The sequence below is a fragment of the Haliotis rubra genome, unplaced genomic scaffold, assembly GCF_003918875.1.
Source record: "Haliotis rubra isolate DU_JTF1 unplaced genomic scaffold, ASM391887v1 Scf858, whole genome shotgun sequence".
In the NCBI taxonomy this organism is placed as follows: domain Eukaryota; kingdom Metazoa; phylum Mollusca; class Gastropoda; order Lepetellida; family Haliotidae; genus Haliotis; species Haliotis rubra.
In genome coordinates this window covers 357,000-381,555 of record NW_025767588.1, presented here as the reverse complement: position 1 = coordinate 381,555, position 24,556 = coordinate 357,000, and the positions used below count along the sequence as shown (strand labels likewise).

General features: G+C 42.0%; 1 protein-coding gene across 1 annotated transcript; it reads right to left on the bottom strand.

Annotated features, from left to right (window-relative positions):
- Nucleotides 1-378: 378 nt before the first annotated feature.
- LOC124262832 (cadherin EGF LAG seven-pass G-type receptor 2-like) lies at nucleotides 379-23,411 on the bottom strand. The gene is made up of 15 exons (XM_046697399.1): nucleotides 23,261-23,411; nucleotides 22,579-22,847; nucleotides 21,904-22,177; nucleotides 19,129-19,376; nucleotides 17,889-18,062; nucleotides 16,403-16,655; nucleotides 14,713-14,985; nucleotides 14,106-14,347; nucleotides 13,593-13,766; nucleotides 6,744-6,993; nucleotides 6,026-6,292; nucleotides 4,814-5,064; nucleotides 3,099-3,272; nucleotides 1,694-1,948; nucleotides 379-548 (listed from the first exon to the last, which is right to left on the bottom strand). Exons 3-15 carry the CDS (start codon nucleotides 22,019-22,021, stop codon nucleotides 504-506), a joined length of 2,724 nt encoding a protein of 907 aa, XP_046553355.1. The 5' UTR covers nucleotides 22,022-22,177; nucleotides 22,579-22,847; nucleotides 23,261-23,411; the 3' UTR covers nucleotides 379-503.
- Nucleotides 23,412-24,556: the final 1,145 nt, after the last annotated feature.

Below are 24,556 nucleotides of genomic sequence, written 5' to 3'. Positions count from 1 at the left end.
TGAGGACATCAATAGTTGTTTTGATATTGATGTACCATGCTTCAGTTGAAAAATGAACATTATTTTGCTTTTAGCATTTCTAAAAAGCAACTTCCCCGAAAACATATAATCACAATCCTAATGGAATTAAATACCACAACACATTAGGAAACAGCAAAATAGGTTTGTATATTTCAGTACCACAGTTTAATAACTAGGTCTGATATATGCGCAAAACATTGAACAATATGAATAGAGTAAATTCAACCTTGGATAGAGGATCTCACCTTGTTTATCTGTGACAGCAAATTCAAACGTCTCATACTGGTTTGACGCTGTGTCTGGGTCCTCCAGAGTTACCTCCCCTACAACACTGCCAACAGGCTTGTTTTCCTCTACAGCGAATGTGAAGCTGTCGTCGATGGTGGGAGGGGAGTTGACTGGCACCCTGATGGTGACGCTGGTGTCCCCGGTGAGACGCACCTCCCCACTGTCCAGGGCTTCGATGTGCAGGATGTAAGTCCCTAACACAGGTTCTCGCAGGATGTTCTCTGACAGACGCAGCACTCCTGAATCCACAACACTTACACTTAGAAATTCATTTGGCCAAATACATGTATATATATGTATTTTTTATAGATACTCTGTCCTGCCAAGGCACATCAAATAAAGAACCCTTGAAGGTCCGGGTTAGAATATTGATCTTCAGTAACCCATGCTTGTCGTATGAGGCGACTAACGGGATCAGGTGGTCAGGCTCGCTGACTTAGTTGACACATGTCATCGGTTCCCAATTGTGCAGATTGATGCTCATGCTGTTAATCACTGGATTGTCTGGTCCAGACTCAATTACTTACAGACTGCCACCATATAGCTGGAATATTGCTGAGTGTGGCGTAAAACTAAACTCACTCACACACTCACATCAAATATAGCAGCATGAAAAACTTCTGGTAGTACTGCACTTTCCTTGAGCAGTATACCTTCATAAAATCAAAATACATTCTCTTCCTACATTAACAAGTTATTGTTTGCTGGCATATTCAACATTATTTGAAACAGAGTAATAAATATGAACAACATTAAAAACTTCTAAGAGAAATATGTAAAATAAATTGTCAAACACTGCAATTCTCAGTTGTATGTTGTCAGCATTTAATTCATCTTGGCCGCCATATTGCTGGAATATTGCTCAGTGCGGCGTAAAACTCAACTCACTCACTCACTTAAATCATCATGACCAGACAAACCAGTGATGGATAGTATGAGCAACAAACAATGCTGTCACATTATGATCACACACAATGAGTTTCAACATCAGGGCCCCGTTTCACAAAGCTCTCGTAAGCCTAAGAACTCGTAACTTTTCTCATAGCAATCGCACTCCCTATGTTACAGTATAGAAGGTACAAATGCTACGAGAAAAGTTATGAGATCTTAAGGTTACGAGAGCTTTGTGAAACAGAGTCCAGATCCAGTGCTGATGACAGCCATATTGCTTGAATATTGCCGAGTGTGGCATTAAACAACAAACAAACAAACAAACAGTTGCTGATGACACATTCTAACTCAGGCCAGCCTACATGTCTTTATATATAACAAGAACACAACAGTTAATCTCAAACTTTAAACCTATATGACTACAAACAAGTCTTTCTCCCAAGAGTTAATTATTGTTACTTTCCAATTTCAATGAAAGACTAAAATTTCTAACCTGTATCACTATCCAGTTCAAACTTTCCATATCCCCAGATTTCAGGATGTATGTGAGCTTGTTATTCCTCTCAGAGATGTCTCTGTCCGAAGCAACAACTGTTCCAATCTCTGCACCAACTGGTGTGTTTGTGGCAACTTCAAAATCAAAGTCATCCTTAAATTCTGGCGGGTTGTCGTTAAAATCGTCTACATCAATAAACACAGGCACCGACGACTGCTGTGTCTTTCCGTTGGAGTCGTCTACTGCTGTCAGCTGAAACAGAAACAGCAAGCAATATGATGGCAGGAGAATACTGGAATCTGGATGGCAATAAACGACAAGTAGTTACAACATATGTAATATTTGGGATTACACTTTCTCAGTAGAGTTACAGATTCTAGTACTTTTTTTTAGGTTGAGTTCCATCCATTTCAAACGCACTCTCTCAGAGTCAGCCACCTAATCCCAGCACACAAAGACAGTGATCTGACGCACTCAGCAATTGTGGCTTCACACAAAAATGGAAGTCGGACAACAGGTAGCCTAGATCATGTACTTTTCGTACTCTCCTCCTTATATACCCTATGTTGTAGAGGTGTGACGATTCATCGATACGCATCGATACATGGGCCACCGATACAGTGAATCGATACAAAGTTTTACATTGTCATATATCCCGATAGGATACTTCAAATGGGCAATGATACATCGATGTTTCACTTTGAATATTGCCGAATCGCGATATCTGTCAAGAAAAAAGACTCACTTTTGTTTGATGATTAAAATATTTGCTTACTTATTTTACCTTCATAAGTAAACGTTTTCTTGGCAATTCTTGCGTCAAGACTTGTGTCAGACAGCGCTCACATGTTATTATCATTCATTCAGTCCGTGTATAAACTTAATTATCTCGTTTCCAAATGAACATTGAAAAACGCTGGCGGAATTTGACGAAATACTTTAAAATGGTTTTGTTTTGATATTCAGGTGTTTTATAGTTGGTGCTAGAATTAAATATTTTAGTATCGTGATGCGTATCGTATCGTCACCCTTATATCGGGATTCGTATCGTATCGCAGCTTCAGTGCACAATACTTTGGCAATATATAGTCGTGACTAAAATTTTAGCATCGTGATGTATCGTATCGCAGGTTGTATGCCAATACCAGCTCTACTATGTTGTGAGGGTCTGCAATGATATATCGTTGGTATTTACTGGTGGGAGGATGGTCTAATGTACTGGTGAGTTGGTGGAAAGTGTTAAAATTGTTTTTGAAATATTTAGCAATGGTAATGGTTGCAATACATGTTGCACATCTGTGATAAAATATTGTCCCAAGGCTTTCAAAACAATGCAGTGTTTTTTAAAGTATGACACACATTTCAACTACATGACAGTGTAATGAATGTAGAGAAGTCTTACAGTCAGGTTGAAGGTGGCCTGGGTCTCACTGTCAACTTTCTGGGGAGCAGTAAGGACAAGATGCCCTGAAGCCTGGTCAATCTGGAACAGGTCACTGCCAGGTCCTGTCAGGCTGAGCTGAATGTTGTCCAGGTCCACATCAGGGTCGGCGTCAGCAACAACTATTGGTTGATTCTGCAGAAGACATGGACAACACTTACTTTCAGTGTAAGACACCAGCTTCTTACATTGATGATACTGACATTCTTCATTGTGAATGGTGTCCCACAGTGTTTGTAATTTAGTTTACACTGACAGGCTTTAATACGCTTTGTTCTCTGTTTCCTTTGTTGTCCATTTTGCTACTAACTTGTTTCTTTGCTATTTCTATGACATGTCAGTGTTGTGATTCATTACTCATCCATACATAAGGTCCTTTCTTAAATAACATGTACTGGTGCTCTTCATTTGAATTGATAAATAGAGATTATTAACCTAGTGTGTTTCCCTATCATTAATATCATATATTAGGAATAAAAATTGTATTATGCGGCATAATACCGGTACATAATTTTAATTCCTAATATATGATATTAATGATACAGGAAACACACGAGGTTAATAATCTCTCTATCATATAATGTCATTCTTAAAATTGTTCTAAAAAAGAAGCATATCGTATGTGAATTTATATGAAGAGAGTCGAGCATTCGCATTAGAACACTTTGCAGTAAACCACCAAGGTGAAGGTCGTTGATGATGGCAGCATATGGTTGTGACTAGTCGCTAATACAGTGCAAATATAACTCATGCTTAAAATAAGATCTTTCTGTCTAAAAAGAACAACAAAATCAGGCAGGGTTTTCCTGACAATGTTTCTATTTTAATTGCGGAAATCACCTCATCAATATCAGTTTCTGATACCTGACGGAATCGATTTGTCGTCTGTATATTGTGATCGATAGATCGAAATCCTTGGTTGGTACCTTTCTTAGACGATTGCCTTTCAGTCGTGCCTCATAATCCGTACCTTCAATTTGAACGAAGTACTCCGTTTCATGTTTTCCAAAGTCATTTACTGCAGTAACGACTCCTTTGTCAGAACCTTTGTCATCAATTCTTACAGAATCACCAATTTTGAGAATGGGGGCAGCCATGTTTGTTTACAAACAATGTAAGCTCGCAACGACGTCATCAATGAAATGTTGAAACGTTTTAGGATTCGCATGGTGTGTATGGAGTTTTGTGAAAGTAGTTCATGGATTGACGTAATTTGCATAGTTATCAGATTTGGATACCAAGTTTATCAGATTGCTTTATTGCACCGATAACACCCTCCGTTAGATGATAATGTGTTCTAACTGGACAGCTGCCTGTAGGCAAGGACAGAAATGTGGCATTAGTCTAATGCATCTGTGTTGTGCTTCTTTAGATTTGTGTGAACACAAGGATAATATTTATAAATATTTATAACACTGAAATATCTCATCTGAAATCATGTTCATTACTTCTTTACATGTCCTTGTATTGTGTATAGAAATGCATGAATAACTTTACATTATAAACATCTTCCAAAGGCAAAAGTGTTATCTCTTAACACACAGATATACAGATCCTACACCTGATTGATATTGGCATCTCCAATACAAGTAATTTTAAACACTATACAAAGAACATATAAATGACTTCATTCTTTTTCATCTGACATTGCTATATCAGTCTCCCTGGTCACGTACCAGGTACACGGTGTATGGGTCGTTGGAGTCAAAGGTCTCGGGGACAACTCCATGATATCCATCACCAACATTGAAGGTGGGACTGTTGTCGTTGATGTCCAGGATGTGGATGGTGGCGACGATGGTGCCGGTGAAGGAGGGTGCTCCTTGATCCACTACCTGTACAGGGAGACTGATAGATGATGACTTCTCCCGGTCCAGAGAGCCTGTGGTCTGGATCATCCCTGTTGTATGGTCCACAGACAGGGGCACTGCACAATAACCAGAATGAGTGAGTGAATTTGGAGGAGAAACACGAAGAGGAGGAACAGGATGAAGAGAAGGAGGAGGAGGAACCAGGAGACAGTAGGAGGAACAGGATGAAGTCCTGGACAGGAGGAGGACCAGGAGGAAGAGGAGGAGGAACTGAGGAGGACCAGGAGGAACTGAAGGAGGACCAGGAAGGGACCAGGAGGAAGAGAGGAGGAACAGAATGAGGACCAGGAGACAGTAGGAGGAACAGGATGAAGTCCAGGAGAAGGAACAGAAGGAGGACCAGGAGGAAGAGGAGGAGGACCAGGAGGAGGAGGAACTGAAGGAGGAGGAAGAGGAGGACCAGGAGGAAGAGGAGGAGGAACTGAAGGAGGACCAGGAGGAGGAGGAGGAGGAACAGGAGGAGGAGGAGGAAGTACTAGTATATGCAGATGATACTTCTGGTGGATCTGTCTTAGCACTTAGTTGAAAGAGAAGACATTCAATGTTTATATGTGTTACTGAGTACTTGATACCATGAAATGGTAGAAGACAAAGGTTTAAATCAATAACAGTAACACGTTGTTTATGGACAATAGAAATACAAAAGATTATTGGAGACTCTCTTTCTTTGAAAACAGACATATATCACATCACTCTAGAAAGCAATGACGACCTAATACAATGGGTAGATATGATCATGGACCCACTTGGTCTGCAAGATGATGCCAGCATTCTCTGCATGAGTTTCAGATAAAATATCAAACACTCATTGATGAAATATTTAAGTTGCCAGACTGACCACAAGATCCATTACGTTGTCTTCTATGACTAGCATAGTTTGCAGTGAACCATTTCCAATTTAGGACACCTGAATAATCCAGCATATATCTGATCCAGAGAGTAAGGGTCAGCAACATACAGGGGAGTACTCCAGCAATCCAGTTTATGTGTTTTTAAAGGATCTGATCCATCAAGTACCTGAGTGATCCAGCGAGGTAAACTCCAGGGCCTTGCCATCAGGGTCGGCGAAGTCCAGGATGCCCACCATGGTGCCAGTAGGACGGTTCTCCGTCACATGGAAGTCCTGAGTCAGCTCGTACACGGCAGGTTGGTTCAACTCCACCAGCACCTTCACCGTGGTTTCGGCAGTCTGCGGAGGGAAGCCAGAGTCCACCACCCTCACCCCTAGGCTGTACTCCGAGCTCAGCGGCTCCTCCGTTAGTCGAGACGACAACAAGATTGTACCTGGAACCATGTTTATTGTTGAACACTGCAGTCAGGAAGATTTCATGTCAAGATAGCCTGGTAAAGAGAGTCTCAACCAGACAAAAGTATATATTTCTCGATAATGATATAGCTAAATATTGATTACCTAGCTATAGATGTTGGAGAATACATCTCAGCAAAAATGCATAACAGGTCCAAAAGAAAACAAGATATTTCACATTACAGGTGAGTGGTGATACATTTGTTCATTGACTACCAGCAAGATCATGAAACAGATTTAACAAGTGTATGGAAACTGTTACATATTAATCACCAATATTCTGACTATATCTCAGCAAACCAGTGACCAACAGCATGAGCAACATAAATGAGATACAATGGAAGACACACTGAAAATGCTTATTCCTCATATTAGATTAGCCTTTATGATGTGACCATTCCAACCTGATTCCCCAGTGATGCCTCTCACCTGTCAAGGGGTTGATTCTGAATTTGCCGACACCATCTTTGAGGAAGTACATGAGTCTGCTATTCTCCGGAGAGCCATCGTCATCAACAGCCTTCACAGTAGCAACCTCGTAACCTACCGGGCTTCTGGGGTCAACCTTCACTACATGGTGGAAGTCAAACCGAGGCGAGTTGTCGTTAATGTCCTTGACCTTCACTTTCAAGTCAGCATGAGTCTTCAGACCTTTACCATTCTCATCTGTGGCAGTGATCTGAAACAGTCCAAGTTAAATTGGCAATATAAACATAAGGTAAGAAAATGACTGGTATCATTATGTTTTAACTAAGTCTCTGATAATGTAATTTTCTGAGTAAAATTGATATTTTATACTTATCCTGACTCATGCTATTTTGCTTGTCTTCTTCTCCTTGCGAACGTTAGTGGAACACTTGAATCCCCTTTTTGAAGCTCCCTTCAAAAAAGCAGACGACAATCAATCACTCACTACTCATCAAGAGTTATGTCCCTTCCCAGTTTTGGCGGGAAACGGCGCCACCCGTCTCCCAGCTCCTCACTCTCTCGGTATATCAAGCCCGACACTTAGATTTGCTGGGAAATCCAAAAGTGCCTTGAGGGGAGGTTGGGAGGGCTGACCTCATGAGTCAGGATAAGTATAAAATATCAATTTTACTCAGAAAATTACATATTTTTCCTTGTCCTGACTCATGCTATTTTGCTTGTAGAATCCAACGGATTTGGTGGTGGGTCATGCCACTTCTGGATTCCAAGCTTGGTGATTTACGTCCTGCATATCCCCCTATGGGAACTTCATGGTAGCACTGTTAATTTTCTGCTAGGTTCTGCTGCTGCTGACCTTATCTTCCAGCTTTCTCTGATGGGGGGACCACAACTTGTCAGCTTTTGCTCCTTTCTTCTGCTAACATTATGTGTGGATTTGTGCAACTCCATCTCTTGATGCTTGCATCAAGTGGAGAAGCGACCCTTCTTATGTATGAGTATGTCCTTACAAGTACAGGGTCTATCACTCATGCTGGTCTGTCTTAGACGTGCACATGGACTCTAAAGCTCTAACTCCTCAGAGCGTTGGCTTTTGCAAGTCACGTGATAAAAGGGCGAGTCTCAGCGCCTTTGTGGAACCGTCAGTTGTTGTGCTACAACAAGAGGCCCAAACTGGTGAATGCCGGAGACGTCCTCGGTGGCGATGTCTCTCAGGTAGTGGTTGGCAAACACCATGTCTGATTTCCAGAAGCAGCCCTCCATTATCGTGGTGATGGAGCAGTTTCCATGTAGAGCGAGTGTTGATGCCAGAGCTCTAACTTCATGTGGATTGGAGGCTCGTGGAGGATCAAGTCCTGCTGCTTTATAGGCCCTTAGGATGACAGCTCTCATCCATATTGATATCGTTGTGCGAGAGATCTCCGTAGGTGTCTCTGCCGATATAGGGATGAAAAGGCTCTTGAATTTTCGTCTCCTGGTCCTAGACCTTTGTAGGTAGACTTTTAATGCTCTTACTGGGCACAAGGATAGGTCCTGTGTATCCTGAGGCCCAAGGATGCTGGGATGTGGAACTGTCTGTCGGGTTGACCTGGCAGTTGATTCTTTGCTATAAAGTCCCATCTTAGTCCCATATGTACGATGTTGCGGTGCGCATCAAATCGTGTCCGTTCAAAGTCCAGAGCATGTATTTCCGACATCCCTGCTGCTGTTGCCCAGGCAATCAGAAATAGAGTTTTCTGTGTCAAGAACTCATAAGATGTCCCATCTAATGGTTCATAAGCGTCACTGGTGAGATGCTGTAGAACTATGTTGAGGTCCCAAGCCGGAGATTTAAATCTCTGTTGTTGGTCTTCCAACTTGAAGGACCGTAGTAAGGCCAGTATCTCTGGTACCTTAGTCAGTTTTACACTCGTCCTCATGGTGATAACTGAGCTCAATGCCGCTAGGTATGTTGAGAGTGTTGAACCATTTAACCGCTTTGTTTGTCTTAGATGACAAAGATAGTCCGCCACATGAGGGTGTGTCGCTTTCATGGCTGTGAAGCCCTTCCTCAAAGCATAGGTCTCAAAACTTTGCCACTTGTCGTCATACAAGTTGCGGGTTGATTTGCGTAAAGCTAGCGTGACCGCTTTCGCTGCCCTGGCGGAGTATCCTCTCTTATTCAAGCAAGCCTTGATACGGTCCATGCGTGTAGGTGGAACACTGTGGGGTTCCTGTGTGCTTGTTTGGTGTGCGGATGTACTAGCAAGTTCATCCACTCTGGTAGTTGCAGTTGAGGAGGTCCTAGTTCTTGTATGAGAATGGGAAACCACATTCTCGCTGGCCAATAAGGCGCGACCAAAATCAGTTGCAGGTTCCTCGTCTGCATGATTTTCTGCAACACTTGCGGTATTAGAGCTGGAGGCGGAACGCGTAAGCGTTTAGTCCTTCCAAGGGGATGCTTAGAGCATCTGTTGCCCATGCTCGTGGATCTGGTATTGGAGAGACGAATGTTGCCAGTTGATTGTTGAATCTTGTGGCAAACAAGTCTATGAGCGAGCTTCTATCTCTTGTATGATCTGTTTGAAGATCTCTGGATGTAGCATCCATTCTGTTGGGGATGGTTGTGTTGGACGAGATAGTGCGTCTGCTATCACATTCTTGGCTCCTGGAATGTGGCATGCTTTTATGTGGATGTTCAGATCGTCCGTTATGCTGAACAGATGAAAGCAAAGGTCCAGAAGGTTCACCAACATTGTCGATCCTTGTTTGTTTGTGTAGAACGCCACTGTGGAGTTGTCCGTATGTATCATCAGATGAGCATTTTTTAGAATGCTGGTCCAGTGGAGTATGGCGTTTATGACTGCTTTCATCTCTAGCATGTTGATATGCAGACTTTTCTCCTGTAACGTCCATTTCCCAGCTGACACTTCGTTGTCGAGGTGCGCTCCCCATCCCTGAAGAGATGCGCCCACGTAGAGATGAGTATTGCACTCCGGCTCTGCTAAGTAGGTCCCTCCGCAAACATTTGATCTCAGAGTCCACCATAGTAGATATGGTTTTAGTCTGTCCGGAAGTCCGAAGGGGTCCGGATCGTCCAGATGGGCATTCACGAAGACCTGGAGTGGGCGTAGGTGTAGTCTCCCTCTGCGGGTCATGTCCTGCGCTGACGTGAGGAGACCCAAAAGGCTTTGCCAATCTCGTAGTGGCCAGGGAGAGAGTAGAGCTTGAGATACCATGTGTTGTATCTTCAGCCAACGGTCCTCTGGAACAGCTATGAGGTTTTCTGTTGTGATGAGCCGAATTCCTAGGAACTGCAGGTCCTGTGTAGGCTCTAGTTCCGACTTGAGGAGATTCACTAGCCACCCTAGTTGAGTGAGAAGCCTGATGGTGAAGTCTAGTTGCAGTCTGAGATGACTGGGATCTTGATGAGCTTGAAGCCCATCGTCCAGGTAGAACGCACTACGTAGACCTCAATGATGTAGATAATGTGATGATGGGCTTTGTCACTCGTGTAAACAACCAGGGGGCCGATGATATTCCAAATGGAAGGACTTTCCATTGGTAGTGTCGTCCGTCTAGGAGGAATCTTAGGTACTTCCTTGATTCCAGATGTATAGGGATGTGCAGGTATGCGTCCTGTAGATCTATGCTGGCCATATGGTCCGACGGACGAACAAATGTAGTAGTTGAGGCAGATGAATCATTCTGAATTTTGCTGGTCTGCGTAGATAATCTCTGTTGATTTTCCTCATGTTGTATATTAGTCGGAACTTTTCTTTGGAGTTTTTCTTTGGTACAAGGAAAACTGGGGAGTAGAACCCTTGTGAGATCTGGTCCTGATCTATCACTTCTATAGCGTCCTTCTCTAGTAGAGATGTGACAGCTTTGCGCAGCCTCTCTATCCGATGGGCCGCGATGTTGAAGCCCTGAGGTCTGTCCGTCAATGGAGGGGCTGCTTGTAGTTGTATTTGATATCCTGCACGCAGGATGTTGGATACAAATTGGTCCTGAAGAATTCCCCAATTCTCCCAGTAGCGTTGTAGACGCCCACCCCACTTCGAACGCTGTACAGGAACGGCTGGGGTGGAAGACTCCAGTCGTTCCGAACCCGTCCTTCATCGTCTAGAGCCTTTGGCACCTCTGGGTGCCCTGCCTCGTCCGGATCATCCTCTATAGGTCCGGGATGAGCGACGAAAAGAGTCCTTTCCTCCTCTGGAGGTCCCATTTTTCTTTTCTCTTGCTCTTTGGATGCCTGCAAATTTAGATTTGCCGGAGTAGCGTTGGGACGTCTGCCTGATGACACTGGCTAGTGTATCAATAGACTTTATCATCATCACCTCCCTGGATTCCTTCGTGACTTCCTTGGCAACCTCCTCAATCTCTCCCGCGAAGACCGATGTTGTAGATCACGGCACTCTATAGAGAGTCTTAGTAAAGCGTTCGCTGCAGTTGTATGAAGACAAAAGTCCCTGTCTTCTGGCAAGCGTCAATGCTGCTGATATGGATGCCAAATGCTCTGACATAAACTGGTGGTCCTTTTTCTGCGTTAGTAAGGCAGAATAAATCATCCGGTCCTCCTCCGAAGTTGAGTTCCTGAACTTGGAGATGAGCGTCTCATTAATTGCCCTCAATCTGGTAAGTCCGAAGAAGGTCCGCCTGGTCATAGTGTCTATCTGTGCCAGCTTTTTGTCATCAATCTTATAGATTTGGTCCGGGAGTCGTTGATGATTTTATAGTGCATGGAGATCTGCGTGGACACCTGCGTGGAGATGTGTATGTAGAACTATGAGAAGTTCTATAAGGAGATCTGCATGGAGACCTGCCTGGAGGTGTGCACCTTCGTTTCTGTGATTGCCTTCCTGAAGGCAATATGGTCCTCTGTGGTGACCTTCGTGGAGGCCTGCGTGGAGATGTTGATGTTCTAGACGACCTTCCCGAAGACTTGCGCGCAGGTGAGTGATTCTGATGAGGGTCAGAGTCCTGAGACGCCTCTCTGCACCTTCTCGGAGGTGTAAGTTTCCTTCTCTGCGTTGTAGATTCCCTGCGTGAAGGTCCTTCATAATTCTCATCCTCAGATGACGATCTATTTAGGTCCGGTGAACATTCATTCCTCCTTCGTGCAGGTTCGTTCGAGTCGTGCAGTGCAGGTCTATCCTTAGTCCGAGTGCTAGTTCCTCTAGCAGACATCGCAGGCGCACAACCAGTGCGGGGTCCTTCATGCAGCAATAGTCCCTCGCGCAGGTTGATGACTTGAGCATGAGAGCTACCCGGCTGTCCATCATGCAAGGTCCTTTCCTGCGCGACCCGTTTCTCCATCAGGTCCATCATCTGTTGGGAGAATTGCTGCATAAAGGTCCCAGGGTTGAACGACTGTGACGACTGTTGAAGTGACGATGCATCTGAGAGGGTAGCGATATGGTCCAAGGATCGCTGTACCTCATGGGTCCGTGATGTCTGCGCTACTCGGACTGCGAGATAAGGTTGCTGACGCTACCGTAGCTGAGGCTTTCGACTTCTTTTTAGTCAATACTTCTGGGATGAGGATAGGAGGTTCGTCGTATATGCCTATTTCATCAATCGTGACGATCTCAGTAGAAAAGGTCCTCGTATTTTGTGATGAACCCCCAGAAGACTTCAATGAAGGCTTAACTGCAGAGGGCTTCTTCTGAGATGAAGATGGCCTCTTCTTCTTAGTATGGGCTGAGGAGTTGTCCGAAGTAGACGACCTCTTCCTCAATGTAATGGAGGTCTCTATCCCATGACCATCTTCCGAAGACTCCTCCAGAAGATCACTGGAAGGAAGCATCTCGTCTGACAGCAACAACTGGTTCCTTATAGAATCAGCCGGTTTAGCCATGACAGCCGTCTGGATCTATCCTTAGCACGTCTAAGCAGAGAAAATTGATAGTTATTAAATTCAATTTCAGATAAATGCTGACAAATATTACAGCGAGAGCTGGAAGTACATGTTGTTGTGCAACTTAGGCACAATAAGTGCTGGTCTGCAGCAGAGAACCTAAACCTGCAACGAAAACAGGTTTTCATGAAATGTAAACAAACTGAACAATCACGTAAAAACGTGAATAAACAGTCAAATTTGATAATAAATTCCAAAGCATATTGTAGAAGGATACTTCCTGAAACCTTATACAGCTAATTTAGAGGGTAATATCTAAGTTAGAAAAGGATATAGTGCCGTATAGGGGACCCAGGCGCTCTCCCAACCGTCCACTAGGGCGAAGAATGAGAGAGTGAGGAGCTGGGAGACGGGTGGCGCCGTTTCCAGCCAAAACTGGGAAGGGACATAACTCTTGGTGAGTAGTGATTTTACGTCTGCTTTTTTGAAGGGAGCTTCAAAAAGGGGATTCAAGTGTTCCACTAACGTTCGCAAGGAGAAGAAGACAAGCAAAATAGCATGAGTCAGGATAAGGAAAAATAATGTAAATCATTTTCCTGACCTTTTAACCAACTTCTAAAACTCTAAATGCCTCTACAGAACTGTCATCCATCATCAACAAGGAGTTGAAGAACAAACTCTCAATGCATATGCATCATACAAAAGTTGTAAACTAAATCCTGTGGTACTTCTCTAGTATTTGTTATGCAGTAACCCAAAAATCTTTGGTCACTGATAGCCCTAAATTGGGTAAAATACTGTCAGAATACATGCAACTATCATGGGGGATGTCACAGTGTTTCTATCATACACAAGAGCATTCTCTGTCTCGATGGACTTACAGTGAGACTATGCATAAGAGCATGCTTTACATCCGTTGACGTACCATGACATTGTACACAAGAGCATGCTCTGCATTGGTGGGTTTACCATGAAATAATGCATCCGTGCATGCTCTGCATCCATGGACATACCGTGAGATTATACACAAGAGCATGCTCTGCATCCAGCCCCTGTGGGTCCTTGATGCGGACAGCTGCAGACACCGGGTTGATGGTGAACAGGTCAGAGTTGTTTCCTCCCAGTGAATATTCCACATCCATGACTGTGTCCCCACTGTCCAGGTCTATGACTGACACAGTTGGTATCTGAAAAATATTTTGATATGGACTTGAATTTCTCTGCAGGTTTCACACCTTAGCATGATGAAACAGATGGTGGGTGACATTGATGTGACTTCAGCTCCCTGGCAATCTGAAGCCTTCAATTAGAATGTTATGGGTCTTTTGCAGTTGTTTAATGCCACACTCAACAACATTCTCTCTACATGATAGTGGCATGTATAAAATCAAATCTGGAAGGGACAATCAAGTCACTGGTGTGGTATTAGGATCACCAATCCAAGCCATTAGGGAGTCACAGAGGCCTATGCATCTGGGGACCTGTTAAAACCGTGAATCTACACATGGGTGAGTTAGAATACTAACCACGTCCAAGAGCGTGATGTGATAGTTCTCCACCACCGTTGCTGCGTAACCTCGGTCTGATGTGAACTGCGGTGGGTTGTCGTTGATGTTGCCGACAGTGACCGTCACTGATATTGTGGAGGTGTAGGTGGGTACACCAAGGTTGGCCACGCCCACCTCAAGAACATACTCCGCCTCCGTATCAGCATCCAAGGATGAAGAGGTTCGGATTATCCCCTCACTGGTGTCAATAGTGAATGGAACTGAAAAAGGTTGAAATGTTTCACAATTACAGCAAGAGGCAATTCAAGTATCACTTTAGTAAATCACAGGCAGTATGACAGTATGAGCACCAATTCACAGTGTCACACATTTATCCATTTCAGACATCGTGGTGACCCAATTCCCATTTGAGCATAGTTTACTGGAGACTCAATCCAGAAAACGATTTTCCTTTTTTACCTTTTTTTTTTACCTTTTTGAAAATTAATGATTATAAGTAATAATAGTTCTTCTTTGCATTACAAGACATCACAGTGTATTCATGGTAACATTGCACATGTCACGATACATTTACATTAAGTTCTCAGCTCCCTTGGGAGAGTACAAAGAAGACCTATGAACTGACCATCAGTATTGAGCAGCCTGTATTCCACAGTCCCAGTGCCTCCATTTGGTTGTGTGATGTTGATCCTGCCCACTTCTTTACCAATGTCCACATCCTCATCAACACTGAATGTTAATGACTTCGGCACAGTGATCGGCTTGTTGATCGGCACATTGACCCTGACCATTGTAGAGCCTGTCAACGCTGGGTAGCCTTTGTCAATGGCCGCAACTTGGAGTTCATAGAGGTCAAGGGTTGGTTCCAGAGTGAGGCTATTCTTCACAAATATGTTTCCTTCAATGGGCAATGACAATAATGCTAGTGGGAATTCCTAATTTGGTAACTTGGGAGGGCGTCAAGACAAGAACTATTTTGGTCTGATGGGATCAGAGATGAGCAAAAGTTGCAGAAAGAAAAGAAAGTTATCATATGTGTCCATATGAATACGAATTTGATCTTTCCCACTTCAACACAAACATGCTTAGGACCTTATAAAAATACCTCAGAATAGAACAACGAGGAGAGTTCTATGGATATACAACTTCTTTAATATAATATGAGCGACGTTTCGGTGTAGCCACTAACACCATTATCAAGCAAAATGATACAGTCGAGCACCGTTGTGTCGAACTCTGGTAACTCAATATCTCGGTTGTCTCGATATAACATCTCGGTCCCAGCAAAATCCTTCATAATTTATCATTATTCAAGCTCTCTTTACTCGATACGGTTGTCTCAATATTTTGGATACCTCGATATAATTTCATGGTCCCAACAAGCAAAATTACCCTTTTAACTCGATATTTGCAAAGAAACTCGATCTTCACCTACCTTTCATGAACTGAGGTTGTTAACGCACATTTACACACGGGGTGCGGCATGAATCAAAGGGATGCGGTAATGTAAACTAAATAGGGCTAATTGAGTTGAAGGTGTAACTTGTTTGTTATGTAATTAGGATTAATTAAGAAAGAAATAATTAGGAAGTACTCACTGTTACGACTAAACACGACTGATAACGGATTATAGTTTCGAATCAAAACATACTGCTAAGCGTTTTGTTTTCTTTCATAGTGATATGTGACGATATGCCCTGGTCGGATGTCTCGAATTTCAGATAACTCGATAGTTTTTCTTAGTCCCATGAATATCGAGACAACGGTGCTCGACTGTATATCCATAGAACTCTCCTCGTTGTTCATCACACCAACTTCTAAATGCCACTCAAACAAGTTACCTCAGAATAGGAAAGGATATATGAGTCAAAAGACTTATTGCTTTTAAGGACATACTTTAATAACATTTGATCAGTCTAAAACAAGAACCTAAAATGTCTTTCCACTTTCGCACGAGTTTCATATCCTGTTTCATCCTTTTAATGATTTTAACTCTTTTTAATTTTCAAGATTTGGTCAATTTATTTTCTCAGTGATTTCTAAAAGCTATTCCATTTATTTGAAATACATTGTGTCTTTATAGCATTGTATGAGTGAATGACATATTTTCCTTGAAAGCTTGATGGTTACACTTATAGCACATTCCCATTGTCTCAGCTTTGGAGATTCATCCAAGAGTAGACTCTGGTGTTACATATGGAACACTGATTCAATTAACATATAACAGAAATGAAATATGTCCAAAAGAATGGCCAAATTATGAGCTCAAACAGAAATGTGTAACCAAAGAGAGATACTCTGAAAGGTAACTGTACCATTGTCAATGTCAATGCCAAACTTCCCATATCCATCTTCCCTCATGATGTATAGGACATCGTTGTTAGGGCTGACCACATCCTTATCGACAGCGACAACAGCGCCAACCACAGTGCCGACACCGCTGGAAGGATCGACAGTGAACTCCTGGCCATGGGGTAGGTATGGAGCATGGTCATTTTCATCCTCCACAGATATAGTCAAGTTGACGCCAGTGTGGCGCCAGTCATTCTGTACACTCTCTGCAATTATCTGAAACAGTGGATCAATTAAATTCACAGACACTGGGGGTGGCAAGTACTGGGAATGCAACATTGCATGGAATGGCCAGTGCATTACAATACCATGAGCTATAATATATACTAAATCAGTATTGTTTTATATTGATACAAGTGTATACGAGGTGGACTAGATTTTAGTTTGAACATGAATTGTCACATACCTCATGAACCCTTTAAATTGTGGTCATCACTGCTAATAACTTTGGTTCCAGTAAGAAAGAAAAGCCAGACAGAACTTAGACCAATGAGAGATGATGATTTTAAGGGGGGTCACCCATTTTGTTCTGGGGAGGTAGGGTTGGTCATCAATTTTGTACACATTATTCTAGGGGGGGGGTCAGCAATTTTATAAAAATATTTTAAAATTATGCTTTAAAAATATGGAAAAGGGGAGTCACTGACTTTGTACATGACATGCAGGGAGGGTCACTTACTTTGTACATAAATTTTAGGAGGTGTCATTCACATTGTACAAGCTAAAAAATCATCATCACCCCCCCCCTAGCCATAAATTATGAACGGTCCCATATGTTCCCTATGGTACCACTGAAAGGTCTGACCCTCACTCTAATGACCCTCACTCTATGAAGGTTCTATGAAGGTTCTGGGGAGGTGGGGTAGCCTAGTGGTTAAAGCGTTGGCTCGTCATGCCGAAGACCCGGGTTCGAATCCCCACATGGGTACAATGTGTGAAGCCCATTTCTGGTGTCCCCCGCCGTGATGTTGCTGGAATATTGCTAAAAGCGGCGTAAAACCAAACTCAGTCAGTCAGTCAGTCTATGAAGGTTCTCATAAACTCATGCCCAATGAATATCAAATTCTAATTGTACCTCCCAGGGAACAAAAGCTCTATAGTATACATATTCATTTCTGACATGAACTGTATTTCCTGGAGGACAGAAACTTATTCAACATATCAGAATTGAAGGTAACTTGTATTATCAGAAAAATATTCTTAAAGACTTTTGGTTTAGAATTCTTTTCCATTTTCCATACATGTTAAGGGTTTTAATGGATCCATAAACACAAAGATAACCTTCTCAATCTCTGTGGATGTTGGCATACAATTGCTTGTTGATGGTATAGGCCAGATACTGCCAGACACATTGTACCCATGTTTGTTGCCAAACCTTGATTGTCATAATGACAAGAAACTGCTGTAACTATGAGGCTAAGTATCAGGGGTATCACTTGCAAGTCTCACCTGAAGATGGTAGTCTGGGACATTCTCGGCATCCAGCGTCGACGATCCTTTCAGGAGAATATGGTTTCCGTCTGGTGTGATCTGGAACATGTCGCTGTTGTGGCCCTTCAGGTACACCTTGTAGTCGCTGTTGCTGTCAGTGACGTCCCTGTCCCAGACGGACAGACGTGGAGACTGAGGACATGATATGCTAACTGGTAACAAGAATGTGTTAACTGGTAACAAGAATGTGTTAACTGGTAACAAGAACGTGTTAACTGGTAACAAGAAGGTGTTAACTGGTAACAAGGTGTTAACTGGTAACAAGAACATGTTAACTGGTAACAAGGTGTTAACTAGTAACAAGGTGTTAACTGGTAACAAGAAGGTGTTAACTGGTAACAAGGTGTTAACTAGTAACAAGGTGTTAACTGGTAACAAGAAGGTGTTAACTGGTAACAAGAAGGTGTTAACTGGTAACAAGAAGGTGTTAACTGGTAACAAGGTGTTTACTGGTAACAAGGTGTTAACTGGTAACAAGAAGGTGTTAACTGGTAACAAGAAGGTGTTAACTGGTAACAAGGTGTTAACTGGTAACAAGGTGTTAACTGGTAACAAGAACATGTTAACTGGTAACAAGGTGTTAACTAGTAACAAGAAGGTGTTAACTGGTAACAAGGTGTTAACTGGTAACAAGAAGGTGTTAACTGGTAACAAGAAGGTGTTAACTGGTAACAAGAACGTGTTAACTGGTAACAAGAAGGTGTTAACTGGTAACAAGGTGTTAACTGGTAACAAGAACATGTTAACTGGTAACAAGGTGTTAACTAGTAACAAGAAGGTGTTAACTGGTAACAAGGTGTTAACTGGTAACAATGTGTTAACTAGTAACAAGAAGGTGTTAACTGGTAACAAGGTGTTAACTGGTAACAAGAACATGTTAGCTGGTAACAAGGTGTTAACTGGTAACAAGAAGGTGTTAACTGGTAACAAGAAGGTGTTAACTGATAACAAGAGCATTTTAACTATTATCAAGATGTTAACTGGTAACAGGAATGTGTTAACTGGTAACAAGGACATGTTAACTGGTAACAAGAATATGCTAACTGAAATCAAGAACATTTACTGGTAACAAGAACACGTTAACTGGTACTAGAACATATTTACTGGTAACATGAGCATGTTAAATGGTTAACTCACAGGTCACATGACCAGGAATCTTTAATCTTGAAGGGAATGATCTAAATTCTCAGTAACTCACCAGGATGAGTTCCTGTTGTGAATCATATCGCCCTTCCTGAAGTGTTGCTGTGTACTCTGTGAGGGCTGAGAACTGGGGGAGGTTGTCGTCAACGTCGCTGACCGTGACAGTAGCAGTGGTGGAGACGGTGTGGGTAGGGAAGCCGCGGTCGATGACAGTGATGGGGAGGATGTACTCACTGCGGAACTCAGCATCTAAAGGTTTCACTGTTCGTATCTCTCCCCGGAGAGGGTCAATGGTGAACTCAGCTGAAGGGAATCAGAAGATGACAAGTCCATAATGTGTAGCAAATCAGTCCATATAATGGTCAAGTCTGGACATGTAAACATCACAGTAACAAATTGTTCTTTTCATTCATATGATCCAGGAATAATGATTTAAACTAAAAGTCATTTCCTTAGAGACTTGTGCAAGTATAGGTTTAACATCCTTTCAACATTTCCAGTTACATCACAGTGTGTTCAGGTAATCCTAAAATGATGACGGTTGATATTTTCACTTCAGAGCGACATACACACAACACCATCTTGCTGAAAGGGATCATTCAGTGTATGCTGATGTAAAATTCCCACTGTACGCCAGTGTTCACGAATTGTGTTTCAAAGTCACAGGACATTGGGTCTTGTAAGTTTCAGATGTCTGTCTGACCCTTTGAAAATGCACAGGACCCATGGAATAAACTTAAACACACATTTCAGATTTAATATTTCTTATAATTGACATTGAAATTATTAACAAACATAAGATTTATAAACAGCAAACAAGTGTCACATGTCATATAAACAACTTCAGTCAAAGTCATTGTGAAATATACAGTCAGACACTGGGGACGGCGGGTTGTAGACTTCTGTCTGACCGTTGGCGAATCTGCCGGATTTGTCAGAGGGTCAGATGCTATTCGTGAACCATGTACGCAGTGCAGTCTATGATCCTTTGTCTCAGGTTGGGTGTGCATCATTTCTGTTGCTAAAAACAACATTCCTGCCACACATCATACTCATGGTGAGGTGAGGTGAAATTGCGTTTAACGTCGAGCTTGAGAATATTTCGCTCATATGATGACGTGCATGCGTGTGTATGTGTATGTGCGGCTGCTTGTACTAGCCCAGACTTAAGGTGGTTTTATAGTGCTAGCCCACTGAGATACCATGCCGCAGTGAAGCATGAATACCCCACTCAGACACATTATACTGACTCCGAGCCGACCAGTCCTTGTACCCATTAATGCCGAGCACCAGGCAGGGACCAACAAGTACCATATTTTAACGTCTTTTGGTCATACTCATGGAGGGAACCTAGTTTTCAGAGTGATGAGTGGATGTGTAAAACTAGGCTGCCCAACACCCACTTGGATTTAAGAAAATAATGACAGCAACAATTATTTAAGACTGCATCCTGAAAGGAGACCAATAACATTCCTGGTTATCTCTGATATCATTTTTAAACCTAAAAAATCAATGAATTTGCATACACCTACGTGTACCAAGAAATGTTGGCCTGAGTCTCTATAATACAGTCGAGCACAGTTGTCTCAATATTCATGGGACCAAGAAAAATCAGTAGTGTTTAGTCGTAACAGTGAGTACTTCGTAATTAATTCCTTCTTAATAAATCCTAAGTAAATAACAAACTAGTGACACCTTTAACTCAATTAGCCCTAATTAGTTTTCACTACCGCATCCCTTTGATTCATGCCACACCGTGTGTAAACGTATGGAAACAACCTCAGTTCAGAGTGATACTTGCCCATGAAAGGTAGGTGAAGATCAAGTTTCTTTGTAAATATCGAGTTAAAAGGGTAATTTTGCTTGTTGGGACCATGAAATTATATCGAGATATCCGAAATATCAAGACACATCTGTATCGAGTTAAAAGAGATTGAATAATAATAAATTATGAAGGATTTTGCCGGGACCTAATTGTTTTATCGAGACAACCGAGATATCAAGTTATCAGAGTTCGACACAACGGTGCCCGACTGTATATCTTTCGACTTGTTCTGAAAATATAGTAATATAACGATAAGACCACCTATATAGCGCTGAACTCCAAGATACAACATAATGGACATTCTACCATGACATTTAAGTATGTTCGTTTTTGATTGGCTGTTACTAAAAAATTAGAAGTGAAACATTTTCAATAACCACTTCTGAGAGCCGGTTCAATGCGCATAGGAATATTTAGCACTCATTAACCCTTACAAAGGTAAACAAACATGTCGTCTGAAACTGTTACGTTTGACCTCGGCAATTTCTTTGATGTGTTTGGATCAGATATGGAGGAAAATATTGACCCAGCCTGGTTCCAACATGAAATGACTGAACAATCACCCAAAGTAACTCTAAGTACCGAAGGTATGAGTATGTAAACGTCATAATGTCCAGTCTCTAAGTGTCATAGTCTAGGCCTATCAAAACACTACGCAAGGGTAATGAGTGCATATTTAAAACGCGTTTTATTCATGGTGCATATGTCATGGTAGAATGGAGATAATCCTATTGTGTTCACATTTTGGAAGTGATTATAGTTGGTTGAACGCTGTAAATGTTTCATTTAGCAGCGTTCAACCAACTATAATCACTTCTAAAATGTAAACACAATAGGATCATCTCCTAATTATTACCCCAGACAACCAAAGCTGTCTTTGAGGCACAAGAAAGATGATACTTACATTTGATAATTTCAGTCCACCTATGGACACCAAAATCATTTCAGAGGTCTGATTATTTCAAATTTTTGTTCTGAAAAATAATTATTCACTGCTTTACTTACACACAGCTGTGTCCAGCAAGTACTCAAAGCCATCTGTCTGTGAGTCGAAGTCCCTGATGTAGATGACGCCTACCACATCTCCCACGGTGATGTTCTCGGGGGACCTGCAGCTGGACATCAGACTGAGGCTGTGGCCGGGTGTTGAGGGGCACGTGCAGCTGCAGCACAGTGTCAGCCGACAGGGGTGGTGCCCCAGAGTCGACAGCCTTCACTGACAGGTAGTAGTCCTTCTCCAGGGGATCTCGTGTCAGGTCATCTGCTATCTTTACTTCACCTGAAAATGTTCAACAGCTATCAGTCGGACTTGAATGGATAAAAATTAGTCCTCAGCGTCCAATTTTCAGCGACACCATTGGACAAATCTGCTCTGATATTCTCTGGTGCATTGTTCTGTTTGGTGCATAGATTTATGCTTCATAATATTATAGGATGAGCTTGTCAAAAGAGGTTGCCATGAACGTAAAAAAACCATAGAGGAGCTTGCCATGAACATACGGTCATCTGAAGCACTATACATACATACATACAGGCAAGAAAGAGCTTGCCATGAACTAGCAGTCAAGACAGCTCCTTGCGGTAGTGAATATGACCCTAGCGTACATATTTCATTATGAGGTAACGTTTCTCTCCAACATATTATTACCCTGTATTTTTTTATATTTACAAATGGTTTACCAGAGAAGGGATCCACAGAGAACTTCCCATATCCCCCGCTCTGCAGCATGTAGGTGATCCTCTTATTGTCTGCATCAACGTCAGCATCGTCAGCCAGGAATGTGTAGATCACCGTACCAATAGGGGAAGAGGGGTTGACCAGGAGGGGTGACAGGATACCTTCCACAGTCTCCCCGGAACACTGGTGGGTTGTCATTGACATCCTCTATAGTGATGTTTAGTGATGCTGTGGACTTCAGTCCGGTACCTCCTTGATCTGTTGCTGTGATCTACAGGAAAAGGGTCATTGATGGATATTACTTTACTCTGCCATATATTCCAGTTATGTAATCAAGTCTAGGCCTGAGAATACAGCAGTTAATGCACAAATGGTTGATTGTCTAATTCTTCAGTTGTTTCCAAATAACTTCACAAATGTAGTCAGTAATGGTTAACTTATTACAGAATTACTGTTTAACAGTTACTTCAAAGACAATATTAACTCATTCAGCAGTGATTGATGTTCAGCTTAAAAAAGGCACTCATAGAAACTGTATTAAGGGAATATGGTTTTATGACACTGTTACCAATGTTCAATATTCCTGGAACCAAAGATGGCATCACAAATATTTTCCATGGCTTTACAGGATTCTAACATTTTAGAATGGAAAGAATGATGAATTTCTAAGGGCTGAACTCTTACCTTTAACTTATATATCTGCTGTAGATCTGCGTCAAACGTGGCGTTCTCGTGCACTGTCAGCTGACCTGTGACTGGGTCCAGGTGGAAATCACTGCGTCCAACTCCTTCCAAACCAAACCTGACGGTTTCAGTGGCTCCCTTTACGTCAGCATCAAGGACGGACAACTCTGGCACCTATTGAAGAGTCCGTTGTCTGGAAATGAGATATGCACCTCAAATGTAGGATGTATTGGCAAGAACTTCTGTCCCTAATACTTGATAGTTGATTACGAGTGAGGGAGAGAGTTTGGGTTCAACGCTGCTTTGAACAGTAAACAAAAAGTATAAAATGGCCTGTCACACTTATGTGAGAGGCAATCCTGAAGGGATGCAGGTCTGATGCATTTAACACTCGTGATCACTAGGTTTCTGGCATGCCAAAGGGAAGCAACTCCAAACCACAGTGTCTCAGACAGTGGGTCCAACCAATTGCCACAATAATTTTATGTTTGTTGTTTTTTCCGCTCTCAGCAATATTCCAGCTATATGGCAGGAGTATGTAAATGGTCGAGTTTGGACGAGACAATCCAGTGATCAACATCATGAGTATTGATCTATGCAGTTAGGACTGATAATGCCATTTGGTGAACCAGATCTGTTCAGAACTTTTCAACCAAATATACCACATATCCACAATAATTTTGACTGGTTCAGTATAAAGTCATAAAAGAGAGTCTTAGTGATCCAAACACAGTTCTAATCAATAACTTCCAATCATACATGTTAAAATTGTGAGACTTGACATCTTCAAAACTTTTCAAGTGTGGAATGGCATTTCATGTAATCAAGCTTTCTTTGGATGCATATGATTATGTTTCGTTTGCTTTAAATATTGCTTTTTATGATTTGGATTGCTTTTGAATGGTTTTGAGTCATCTGGTAGTGTTACTGACTGATAAAAATTTGGAACAACAACATTTTTCTTTGTACAATAACACAACTCCATATTTCGAAATTTTAGACTGAAAATGTTTTTGTAAATATGTGAATACTGGCCACCAAACTCATGGAAGTAGGGATTATCTGCCGAGAGTGAATGGACAGTGTTACGACGTAAATTGTAATAAAAACGCAAATTGTAATACTTGCAGCAAATTGTAATAAACTTGACGTAAATTGTAATAAAAACGTAAAATTGTAATAAAATTGACGTAAATTGTAATACGCAAATTGTAATAAAAATTGACGTAAATTGTAATAATTTTCGTTTCGGAAAATGTAATAAATATTTACGTAAATTGTAATAACAGTTTTAAT

Bases quoted from the DNA above. Each gene is read 5' to 3' on its own strand.
- LOC124262832 (XM_046697399.1), bottom strand. From the start codon at position 22,021: ATGTCCAGCTGCAGGTCCCCCGAGAACATCACCGTGGGAGATGTGGTA. The intron at 14,348-14,712 runs GTCAGTTCATAG...AACCTTTTTCAG, and splicing joins CAGGCTGCTCAATACTGATG to TTCCATTCACTATTGACACC. The intron at 3,273-4,813 runs GTACGTGACCAG...TGTCTTCTGCAG, and splicing joins ACCCATACACCGTGTACCTG to AATCAACCAATAGTTGTTGC.